The sequence below is a fragment of the Cryptomeria japonica genome, chromosome 8, assembly GCF_030272615.1.
Source record: "Cryptomeria japonica chromosome 8, Sugi_1.0, whole genome shotgun sequence".
NCBI classification, from domain to species: Eukaryota; Viridiplantae; Streptophyta; class Pinopsida; order Cupressales; family Cupressaceae; genus Cryptomeria; species Cryptomeria japonica.
The window spans coordinates 490,119,054-490,131,600 of NC_081412.1; the positions used below are offsets into that span (position 1 = coordinate 490,119,054).

Genomic DNA, 12,547 nt, shown 5'->3' on the forward strand with positions numbered 1-12,547 from the left:
CTTTTTTCTTTAGTGGGATTACCACGAAGTCCAATATGAAGGGTTGCGTCCCCATGGTAACTTGCTGGCCCATCAGTGTCCCAATGGATTTGATTCCATGTTGATTCTGCTCCCAGTAGATTGAATGTAGATGGCCACAACGTCGGCTTCCCCAGCTTCCACTAGGTATCTTCTGGAAGAACATTCACTCCCGATCCACCATTGACGATGGTATCGGTTAGAATGGTGCCAAGGATACCCATCTCCACAATGGTCGAGTTCCTTCCAATTTTAACTGCCAGCAGCATGGGGTCTATTGTAGACCCCCCAGGAACATCCGTGCAATGGTTGGTATTGGTGCGTGGTTGGAAGAGATTATTCAGCAACGTCGTTCATAATTGAGGCATCGTCTGGAGGAGATCGTGTACCTTCACAGGCACCTCCAGTTTTAAAATTTGATTTAGTATAGCCTCCTCCGCCTCCGGTCGGCTGGAAGTACCCGTCGTACCCTTCACCTTCGCCCTCTCTCGTATCTCTTTCTCAATTCTTCTCGTGCTTCCCGTACCCTTCACTTCTCCGCCTCCGGGTCTGGGCACGTTGCTTGTCTAGCTTGGGTGCAGGTTACAGCCAGCACTTCCTCTTCTTTGGTTTCCTTGATATTGAGCAAGTTGACGTCAGACTTCGGGCAGGTGGCGTCTTCGTGGTCTTCCGATCCGCACCATTTGCACAAATATTGTGTGGCCTTTCCCTTCGGGAAGTCTCGAGCGAAGTGCCCCAACTGGCTGCACGCTCTGCATTGTATCATCGGTCGGCCTTTGGAGTTGTAATGGATCCGGCTCCTTGTATTGTTATTGTTGTTATTGTTGTTTCGTCCTCCCCACCGGTTATCTCGATAGCCTCCCGATGTTGCATTGTTGTTCGCCTGGGAGCTGTCGGTATCGCCCGATGTAGTTGGTTGTTCCTGCATAAGCAATACTTGTTGGTTTCGTGTTTTCATGTTGTAGGGGCATTCCCTGGTGGGATGCCCCATCAACTAGCATATATCACAATAGGCCTTCTTTGGGCAGGAGCCTTTCGTGTGGCCGTCCGTCTTACATTTCGTGCACCAAAGCTCCCCTTCGTCGATCTTGCTCGGACCTCCCTTCATAACCTTCAACTCTTCCTTCATCCTCAGCATGTCCTTCTGCAGGGCTTGCACCTTTTTGCCGAACTCGCCATCGCTGCTGCTTCCTTCGGAAGAGTCATCATCCTCGGACGAGCTATCCTTCTTCTTTATTATATGCGTCTTTGTACGAGGTTGGTGGAATAATTTTCATCTTCTTTCGGATGGAGTGTTTCGGTCCCTCCACGAACCACTCTTTTTCAAACCATCCGCTGGTTGACCCTCCATTTTCCCCAACAATTCCTTGAGACGCCGACTATAGGCTCGAACTCCTTCAAGTTGGGCCATGTGCCGACTTTGCCCTTATCCATATCAGAGTACCAGTCGATGGCCACTCCCCTTAAGGTTGCTGGAAATTGTGTTACCCATTCATCGTGGTCGATAACACCGTTCGCTGACCATATAGTTTCGCAAGTGCGGCAGTGGCAGACGAGATATTCCTTCTCGTCGCTGTTGAACTTCGGCAACTTCTGCTTACTTGCCATCCCACCGTTGGGTCTCGCTCCTCCGGTGCCTTGTGTGCTTGTACCTAGTGATCCTCCGCCTCTACCTCCTGCACCTAACCCTCCACTCGTGGGTCCTTCGGAGAAGGTTGCTGACCCCAAACCAAACAAATTGCCTCCCGTACGGTACCCTTGTGCTTCTCCGGCACCTTCAGCCGTACTGTCACCTTCGGTCGTCTCCCTCATGTTGGTTGTCTCCCTCCGGTTGTCCTCCGAAATGGACAAGTTCTTTAGTAGGTCTTTGGTAGCATCGATCAAGTTTAGACTTCGCCTTGTTTGTTCCACCAACTCTTCACAACTTCTTACCATACGGTGGTATTCTGGCGAATTGTAGAGTTCTCCTTCGGCACCCTCCGTGACTCCTTCTAGGTTCCCTTGGGCAACCCCACGACAGTGTAGAGAGAATAATTCTCTCCGTCTATCTCTGCCTTCGCAACCTCCGTGACACCTCCTGGGTTCTCTTCGAGCAACCCCTCGGTCGGTCGTCCCTCGGCAAGCTGCCTTAGCCTACGCCTTCGTTCTATCTGTTGTCTGAGATTCAACGCCCTTTGTGCCACTTCCCATTCGTCACTTTGTATCTGTTTTGTTTTGTCCTTATTTAGTATATTGGGCATAAATCACTTTCGTACATAGCAAGCACATACCATGTACACAAAACAAAAAAACTTTTATTATTTTCCCTTTCGGCCACAATTTATGTCAGCATTGTGTCGGGATTATTACAGTATTGCTTTATTCCTCTTGGAGGTTCAGGGTTCAATTTCCCCCTCGCCTCTTGCCATCACGCTTTGCTTCCCAACAACGATTGTTTTCTTCGGACTGTCGGAGGACCTATTGCCGTCGCTCCTCACGGGCAATCTCCTCTAGGTGGGTTCGCTCTGCCAGTGATGCCTGTGCAAGCAACCGGGGGAGGAGGTTCATCAACCGATTCACTGCGGGGCTAACTTCCAGTGCGGTCCACGCGGCACTTGCTGGGACTTCAGCTTCCGTGGCTTCTCTTCGGACGTAGGTCTCGATGGCCCCCTAAAGCAGGATTGAGAATTCCCTCGTTGCAGTGTCCTCTCCATCGTAGAGTTTTGTTTGTGCATCGTCGGCCTCTCGGTTAATCTCACCGACGATTAGGCCCATCGTGTCCGTACGCCATCCGCTCCTTCCTTTCCCGAGTATGTCTAGGCAACGGCGCCAGATGTTTGCCACATACGAGTAAACGATTAAACGCAGAAAGTAAATGCACAGAACATAATAGAAATATATTAAAGAACCAGTTTTTGTATTAATTCAACAATCCATATACATCAAGTGCTTATAACATCACATCTAGATATGACCATAATAATGATACTAAGAAGGAAAGGTATGCAATATATAATACCCGAAGGGGTGCGACCAACCGTCGTATCCAACTGCCCTTCGGGACGACTAACTGACTGTCGTAACTCATTATTACCGACAACAACATAACATAATACGACAACATAACATAATGATTATTCCTGGCAACAATATCTAGCGTGGCTTCAAGTTTGCTCACATTTTGAGTACAGGCAAGCACAGCAGCCAACCCATATCTAGGCCATATCTGTACCCAGTATGTTGGTAAGCGTACCAGGGAAGGGAAGGTGGCATATCTAGTAACCTTGTTTATTAGAAACCAACTCAGCAAATGGTAATACCTCCAAACAAATTCTTACAACAATTTAATCCATCAAGAGATTATTCCAGTTGGTGTAGGAGGTATGTCACCATACAGCAGTAAGAGTCAGTCAAATGCAACTGGCACAACAGTCAATTTAACGATGCAGCAGAATCTTGATCAACACAGTAAGAACTTGATCAAATATCAATCTTTTGGGTCAATTCAATAGAGCTTATGATCAAAGAAAGGTCAAAACCAATCTAGCAAGTCAGCATAGCAGTTCTGAACTTGCTGATGGCTATGCTGATATAAGATAAATGGACTGTCCCTAAATCCAATTTTTTTACCTACAAGGTTCGGCACACACCATTGAAAGAGTGATTGAATGATGCAGTTATGACCATCACTTAGAGATATCTATAGATGTCTGTTACTTTAATGTCACCATTCAGCATAGTCAATGTTTTACCTCACTACTAATCATATTGAAAGCCAAGCCATCCATGTCAGCAGGAAAAATCATCAAATATAGAAATAAATTACTTTTGAAGGTTTTGACCAAATATAGGCATGTTATTCACCGTTGGAAAGGTCTCCACACCAATTTACATGGAATATGTTCCATCTTATGTTAAAATTTGAGATTTCAATTATTCAAAGTCTTTCCTTTCAGATTAGTACTTATATAATGTTGTATTGGGGAGTTATGTTGTCATAACCAAGTTTAATGATGGCATTATAAGTTCTCAACGGTGCTTGTTCCTAACTGTCTACAAACTTTCTTTCATGGATTTGAAGCACAGTTAATGAAATAAATGTAGCTAATCATCTAACTAAAACTCAGATCTTCATCACATGCATGAAGGCAAACTTAAGTTTGTGGAAGCAAAACTAAATATATCTTTTAAAGAAGAAAATTTAAATATAAAAACACAATTCAACATAATTTTTTTCCTAGATGGAAATTTAAAGTAATTTTGTTTCATAGTCAAACCTGATGCATTCTCAAGTATAGTCCTATTAGAGCTTCCAACGCAGCAACTGCAATGAGGAACTAAATCAAGTAAGCACATCTGAAGATGGCAAATGATATTTTGGCTAATGTACCAAACAATTTTAGTTAAATACACCCTGACACATAGGTCAAGAGTGATAAAGCAATTAGCATGGTCAACAATGAATAAGAGTCTTAAAAGTTAGAGCTGTACTAACTCTTGTATGAATTGAGCATCAATAAGTTGATAATAAAGATAACAGATAAAAGAATATCATGCAACAAATTTCTAATAGAATATCATTTTCTATGTGATTACCTGCTATGGATAACTTTATTTCCCAGTACTTGTTCTAGTCTGAGGGCATCTTTAAAATTTCTCATGTTTGAATCTTCTGATGCCCCAAAATACAATCAATTTTTTCCCCCCTCATCAAAGACATTATGAGAAGTCAGGCACAAAACACCCTCAATGGAACAGATAAATGCAAGATCAATGATAGTCAAAAAGATGAAGTAAATCTTAATAAAGTAATATTGTAATATTTAGCTTACAATGGTCATTTAAGTCTTCTAATTAATTTTTTGTAACTTTTTATTCTGTAAGCCAGTTAGTATTTAGAATCTTTCTATTTTGTCTTTAGTTCTTGATCATTTCCATTATGGAAAGATCTTTTGTAATTACTTATATAAGGAGTATTCCTCTCCTTTGTTAATAACAACAATCAATTATCATTTCATGGTATTAGAGCCAGCTATAAAATTTTGGCGAATTTTTCAAAAAATTCATGTTCCATTTACGTAGAAATTTGAAGGACGATTTTTGTCAATATTTTTGTAGAATAAAATTTGTGGTTTTTTTCACTAGAGATCGAGGGTTTTTACCAGCAAATTTTTTGAAGGATCTTTTGATAAAAATCATCTTTTTCTAGTTTTTCACATGCTTGGAAGAGGATGTTTTTCCACAACTAGCGCAGGTCTTTTTGCAATCGGCCAAAACTGCACAGTGCTTCGGTACAAGTTTTTTTTTGCACATTTTTTTCAGACAAAAATTGTGGTTTTCTTGGCATTTTCTCTACAATCTGCTCGACTGGGGTTCTGCTCACAGCAAGGTGTTTATGCCCGGGACTGAGTTTTTTCCACAATTTTTTCATCAAAATTGTAGGTATCAGTTTTTTGCAGCATTTCATGGTCGTGCCTAGGGTTTCTAGGGTGAGGAGCGTTCCTACAAAAGTACTGATTTTTTGCACATTTTTTTTTAAAAATCATGGGTGTTGTTTTTTCTCCAGCACAGTGAAGGGTTTTTGATGATTTTTTTCACAAAATTGGGTTTTGTGCGCCTAGAGATTCTAGGGCACACAGGAGTATTTACAAATTTTCTGATTTTTTAGCAAACTTGGGTTTGCATCATCAAGCTTTTTTTAATTATTTTTGGATTAAATCGTGGGTGTTGAAAAATTTTGCACAATTTTTTAGAAAAAATTGTGGGTTTCATTTTTTTTTCAGATTTTTTATCAACAAAAAAAGAAAGTATTTGAGAAGCTGCATTTTGTCTCATTTTTCGTGTTTCTGATAGTAGGAGAGATAGCTTTGTTACCCAGCATCATGTTAGAAGGCAGCCGAAGATTCAATGGCAAGAAGAAAACCATTGCGGTTGGCATCAAAGGTCATGGGTTGTATCAACTCATTGTAAAATTTTGGGACAAATGTTGTACTTAGTAGAATGATCATTAATGGAGGTATCAAAGTAATATTTGGCTTATAATGGTCATTTAAGTTGTATAGTTAGTTTTTAGTAACTTTCTATTTTAAAAGTTAGTTAGTATTTAGAATCTTTCTATTCTATCTTTAGTTCTCGATCCTTTTTGTTATGGAAAGATCTTCTGTAAATACTTATATAAGGTATTCCTCTCCTTAGTTAATAACAACAATCAGTTATCATTTCAAATCTAGGGTTAAAAAGTTTATGTTAGAATATAATATTATTAGGGGTCATACCCTTATAGCATTTATATATTGTTATTGTATCAGTTTATCAAACCTTCTGCTTATCATATTCTTTACAAAGCATATACCATTAAGTCATTAAAACTATTAGATTATTAATTATTTATAAATGGCAGTTTTGAATAGGTGTGAATAGTACCCCTTTAGATATTTACTACCCCTTCTCCTATATTTTAGGAACTTTTTTCTCATTGAGATGTAATTCAATTTGAAGATTTATAGTGAATTCTATCACTATGCACAAGTGGTATTATCATCCATGTGGGAGTGAGAAGAAATGATATTCTCAAGTTATATCTATAATTTTATAGACAAGTTTGTAAGTGTGCTATAATAGAATGATGGTTTATGAGCTTTTTACCCAAAAGGGTTTACTCCATGTATATATTGTGTAATGTATTGAGTTTTTGCATCTTGTATTTCTCATTTCATTTATCTTATATTTTATTTGTGATTATTAATAACCTAAGATCCTAATTTCTAACATAGTAACAGTGCCAAATTAGGCAATAGCTAATTGTTTTTACAAATTTATCAAATTTTATAGTTTCAAAAATTGTGCCAAGTTAGGCAATAGCTAATCATTTTTACAAATTTATCAAATTTTATAGTTTCAAAAATTGTGTAAGCCTGCCATTCAAATCTCTTGTTTACATTGAGTAATCCCTCCTCTCCTTCACCATAATCACCCTACTGCAGATCTCATATATTGGAGTTAACGGGCATTGAAATAATGCCAATTTTAATTTAAAATGTTCAAATCCAAATTCAAAATAGTTAATGTGACATTAATAAAAAAATATATTTTTTGCTAGCCAACTTAACTTTGTGGTTCCATATGATGTTGAGCACTTAATGTTATGCTCAACTTTTTTGATGCCGAGAATGAGGTCTCAAAATTGTGACTTAAACAAATTTCGTCTAAAAAGAATATTCTCCCTAACCACATTTACAATTTATTTATATAAACCAGGCATTCCTAGTGCGTCATGTCAAAAGTCCTTTGTGAGACTTCTTATGTAAATAATTCTGTGAATTTTGTTTGCCCTCTCGGGTGAATAACTTAAAGCACACAGATAAAACATGTAATGCGGAATAATAATGTTATAGATATCAGATGTGCTTAAAAACCCTTTTCTGCTACCATCCTATGCTCAAGTGCCGATTTCACCATTCGTGCTTCCTTTGACATCACAATTCTTTTGTGCCTAAACCAAACTTGTCTGCAAAACATGCTTTTCAGTCTCAGCCTCCACCAACTGCTAGTCAAATGATACTGTCTCCCTAGCCAGTTTGTCCTCAATAGCCACCGGCGTTGCCCTCTCGGCATCCAACTCCTAGGTACACTGAGCTAAGTCTCACGCTAGTACTACCTCCAACCTGGTGGTTAGCTCCTCCCGAGCCCTCTCTGCATCCACCAAGGCAACCTCACATCCAGCCGAGACCTACTCCAAGTTCCTCAAAGCGTACCATTCCTGCCTGGAGGCGGCCACAACCCGCTGTCACAAAGGCTACGAGAAACCTCAAATCCTCCATCACACTCCCCAAAGGCTGATAACTGAACTGAATAACTCCCTGGTTTCATACAACTACGCGGACCTACAATGCCTTCCCTCAAACTCTGTTTGTTCCCAACCTCCAAATCCGTCTCCCTCTATGACTTATGGCTTCCCCGCCAATGCTTAGCTGCAGGCTTCTTTCTCACAGTACGGACAACCACAACACTTCCTGTGACATCTCTAATGCCCTTCACCCAACTCCAACAAGTGTACTGTAGCTTAAAAATAAACTGGGATCTGCGAGCAGTGCCCCCAGCAGGGTTGAGGGGCGGCGCCCCCGCGGGGTCTGGGGCAGTGCATCATTTCTGTGATATTTTAAGATGTCAAAACCCTTCTTCTCCACTCTAATATTTTTAGCGTCCTGGCTCTAGATGTCATTGAAAAATATTTTTCACTCTGGTCGTCGTCGTTTTTTTTTTTTCCTCTGTAATGTGTCCCCGATGGTACCCCGGCCATACAACCTCACCGTACGGCCAACAACAACACTGACACCTCCAATCGTACGGCCACCTTCCCATGCCGTCAACACCCCTCCACCATACGGCTATGTGTTTGTTTGTGCGGGCGCTGCATGTATGGCTACATTGTTGTGCACGTCTCTCATTTTTTTTCTCTTCGTCCGTTTTTTTTTGTTTGGCGTGGGCTGCGTGTCTTTCTTCATGCGGGGTTTTTATTTCTTCCTTTTAGTTTCCGCAGCTTTAACCCACGGCGGTGGTATCCACCGCCGGTGTTGCCACCGTACGGCGGTCCCACTGTTTGGTGGTTCCACCGCACGGTGGTCCCACCGTACGGTGACCCCCACCATCATGCGCCTTTTTTTATATATATATATATTTTTCCCAGCTGTACGGACCCGTACGGCCATACGTTTTTGTTTTTTTTTCCTCCAATTCCCCAATTTAGTTGTCTAGAGAGTCGTTGGCTCGAGTCCCCTGTCTCTGGGACCGCCCTTCATCCTTCTCTGTTTTCCTCGCCCAAGAGTCTCCCGTGTTGGTCCCGTGCCTCTCAAGTCGCCTGCCCGGCCTCTCGAGTCCCCTTCCATCCTCTTGGGTGTCCTTCCGGCCTCTCGGGTCCCCTGCGCACTTCGCGTGGTAGGGTTTCAATTTGGATCCGTTGGTGGCAAGTCTATTTTCAATGGCCATCCAAAGACCTGGAACCACAAATTCTACAGGGACCATGGTCTCCTTCCCGTACATAACAAGAAGAAGAATAATAAAGATTTTGAAAGCTGCGACCTTCCACAGAGGGTTCCAATCGTTGCCGACACAATTGATCTTCGAATTATCTACGTCACCAAGGTTTGGGGCGTCTCCCTTCCAATATTCTATGTATTCTGGCAGGTACACCTCCTCTGTTACTTTCTCTGGTTCCTCTACTTCGAGCCTGTAGCTCTGGAACATTTCATAATCCTCCATCTACCAATGGAAGAACCCGTTCAATGACCCTGTCTCATCCTCGGAGCACTCTCCTAGTTTGAGAATCCCTTCGTCGTTGGGCTCCCTGCAGCCTCGTCCTTCGTTCCTCAGGTTGCCTTCTCCTTCACCCTCCGAATCCAAAGATGATGCCAGTTCCTCACTAACTAACTGTGTCCCGAGGTCTATGATAAACTTCCTTCCTCCATTCTCTGTAGACAGAGTGTTCTTCTTCCAGTTGTGGGTGGCCTTGGCTGCCACCAGCCACCTTCTCCCTAAGATCGCATCATACCCTTTTTTCTTTAGTGGGATTACCACGAAGTCCAGTATGAAGGGTTGCGTCCCGATGGTAACTTGTTGGCCCATTAGTGTCCCGATGGGTTTGATTCCATGCTAATCTGCTCCGAGAAGATTGAATGTAGATGGCCACAGCGTCGACTTCCATAGCTTCAGCCAGGTTTCTTCTGGAAGAACATTCACTCCTGATCCACCATCAACGATGGTATCGGTTAGAATGGTGCCAAGGATACCCATCTCCACAATGGTCAGGTTCCTTCCAATGTTAACTGCCAGTAGCATGGGGTCTATTGCAGATCCCCCAGGAACATCTGTGCGGTAGTTGGTATTGGTGCGTGGTTGGGAGAGATTATTCAGCAACGCCGTTCGTAATTGATGCATCGTCTGGAGGAGGTCGTGTACCTTCACAGGAACCTCCAGTTTTAATTTTAAAATTTGATTTAGTATAGCATCCTCCGCCTCCAGTCGGTTGGAAGTACTCACCGTACCCTTCATCTTCGCCCTTTCTCGTATCTCTTTCTCAATTTCTTCCTGTGCTTCCCGTTCCCTTCGCTTCTCCATCTCCAAGTCTGGGCACATTGCGTGTCTGGCTTGGGCGCGGGTTACGACCAGCACTTCAACTTCTTTGGTTTCCTCGACATTGAGCAAGTTGACGCCGGACTTCGGGCAGGTGGCGTCTTTGTGGTCTCCCGGTCCGCACCATTTGCACAAATATTGTGTGGCCTCTCCCTTTGGGCAGTCCCAGGCGAAGTGCCCCCACTGGCTGCATGCTCTGCATTGTACCATCGGTCGACCTTTGGAGTCGTATTGGATCCTGCTCCTTGTGTTGTTATTGTTGTTATTATTGTTATTGTTGTTTCGTCCTCCCCACCGGTTATCTCGATAGCCTCCCGAGGTTGCATTGTTGTTCACTTGTTGGCCCGTACCCGCTGGTGCGAACGTTGTGGCCTGCTCCGTGAACAGCACCTGGTTCATTTGCGTATTCCGAGTTTTCATGTTGTATGGGCACTCCTTGGTGGAGTGTCCCATCACTTGGCAAATCTCGCAGAATGCCTTCTTCGGGCAAGTACCCTTTGTGTGCCCCTCCTCTTTGCACTCAGTGCACCATATGTCCCCTTCGGTCCGACCGGTGCTTCTCATTGTTTTGAATTCCCTCCTCATTCGCTCCATGTCTTTTTGGAGCGCTTGCACCCGTTTGCCAGCCTCGTTGTCGCTGCTGCTTTCCTGTGACGAGTCCTTCTCCTCGGACGAGCTACCTTCTTCTTCTTCTTTTTCTTCGACGTCTTGGTCTCGCTCTCGAGATCCATCGCTCCATTGTATGCGTCTTCGTACAATGTAGGTGGAACGATTTTCATCTTCTTTCAGAGGGAATGCTTTAGTCCCTCAACGAACCATCGCTTTTTCAACCCATCTGCTGGTTGAATCTCCATTTTTCCCAATAGTTCCTTCAACCGCCGACTATAGGCTCGGACAGTCTCGTTCTTGTTCTGCTTCGTTCCATAGATCTCGGTGACTATTTCGTTGTCATCTCTCAGGAGGTAGAACTCTATCCCAAACTCCTTCTTCAGGTCGGGCCATGTGCCGACTTTGGCCTTGTCCATATCTGAGTACCAGTCTATGGCCACTCCTCTCAAGGTTGCTGGGAATTGTGTTACCCATTCGTCTTGGTCGGTAACACCGTTCGCTGACCATATGGTTTCGCACGTTCGACAGTGGCGGACTGGATCATCCTTCCCGTCGCCATTGAACTTCGGCAGTTTCTGTTTACTCCCCATCGATGGGGGTCGTCTTCCTGGAGGTGGCTGTGGTTGTGTCTGTGCCCCTACGCCGCTCCCCCCGGTCCCTCCGGTGCCGGTGGTGTGTCCTGCGTGGGTGACTAGAGGTACGGTGTTTTGCTTGCCGAGTGTGGCACCTACCGTACGGTTATCCTCCCCTTCGTTGTCACCCGCGCCCACTCCTAGCTCCCTTGGTGATCCTCACTTTGTGGTGTAAGGGATAAGTTTCTGAACCGATCTCGGGTCTCTTCGACTAGATCTCTCCATAACCTTGTTTCCTCCAGAAACTCTTCGTGGCTCCGCACCCTACGGTGTTCTAGCAACGCGTAGAAATTTCCTTCGGCTTCTGCACCCTCCATGACACCTCCTTCGTTCCCCTCGGGCCCCCCTTCGGCAAGTTGTCCTTCGGCAAGTTGCCTCAGCCTTAATCTACGTTCTACTGGCTGCTCCAGAATCAAGGCCCTCTGCGCGGCCTCCCACTCGTCCGTTTCTGCTTTTTTATTTCTATCTTTATTCAATAAGTTGGGCATTAATCACTTCTGTACATAGCAAGCACACGCCATGTACACAAAAAAAAAAAACTTTTTATTATTTTTCCTTTCGGCCACAATTTATCTCAACATTGTGTCGGGATTATTACAGGGTTCAATTTCCCCTTCGCCGATTGTTCCGTGTGAGCGTTGTCGGCCTTTGGGTTCATCTCACTGACAGGTAGGCCCATCGCGTCCGTGCGCCATCCGCGTCTTCCGTTCCCGAGTACGTCTAGGCAACGGCGCCAAATGTTTGCCCTCTCGGGTGAATAACTTAAAGCACACAGATAAAACACATAATGCAGAATAATAATGTTATAGATATTAGATGTAATATAAGAGATCTTATTCCATTCCTGATCGTTTCCCCCTCACAAGTTACATTCGGAAGTATATAAAGATACCGAGGGGGTGCGAGCGCCAACCGTCACACCGCAACTGCCACCCCTCGGTTGCCAACTAACCAACACAATTACAACTTAATTAACTAGTTTTATTTCCGTGTACAATATTGCCGCCAACAAATTTGAGTCCTTTGTGAGACTTCTTATCTAGATAATTCTGTGAATTTTCATGAAAAATCTTGTCAAGTAGTACTAATTATATAAAGTAGTAAGAAATGATAATGTTTCATTTTTCCATATTGCGAGTTATGGTTCTTAAAACAACTATCCAAATCTATGTATAAACATC

The 12,547-nt window shown here is 43.4% G+C and overlaps 1 protein-coding gene across 1 annotated transcript in view; it reads right to left on the reverse strand.

The window, feature by feature from the left end:
• The window catches only part of LOC131060059 (uncharacterized), a 206,042-nt gene that overhangs the window by 87,989 nt on the left and 105,506 nt on the right, over positions 1–12,547 (reverse strand). Inside the window, exon 4 of the mRNA XM_057993156.2 lies at positions 4,275–4,321. Within this exon, the coding sequence (XP_057849139.1) occupies positions 4,275–4,321 (47 nt within the window). The remainder of the gene's footprint in view (positions 1–4,274; positions 4,322–12,547) is intronic.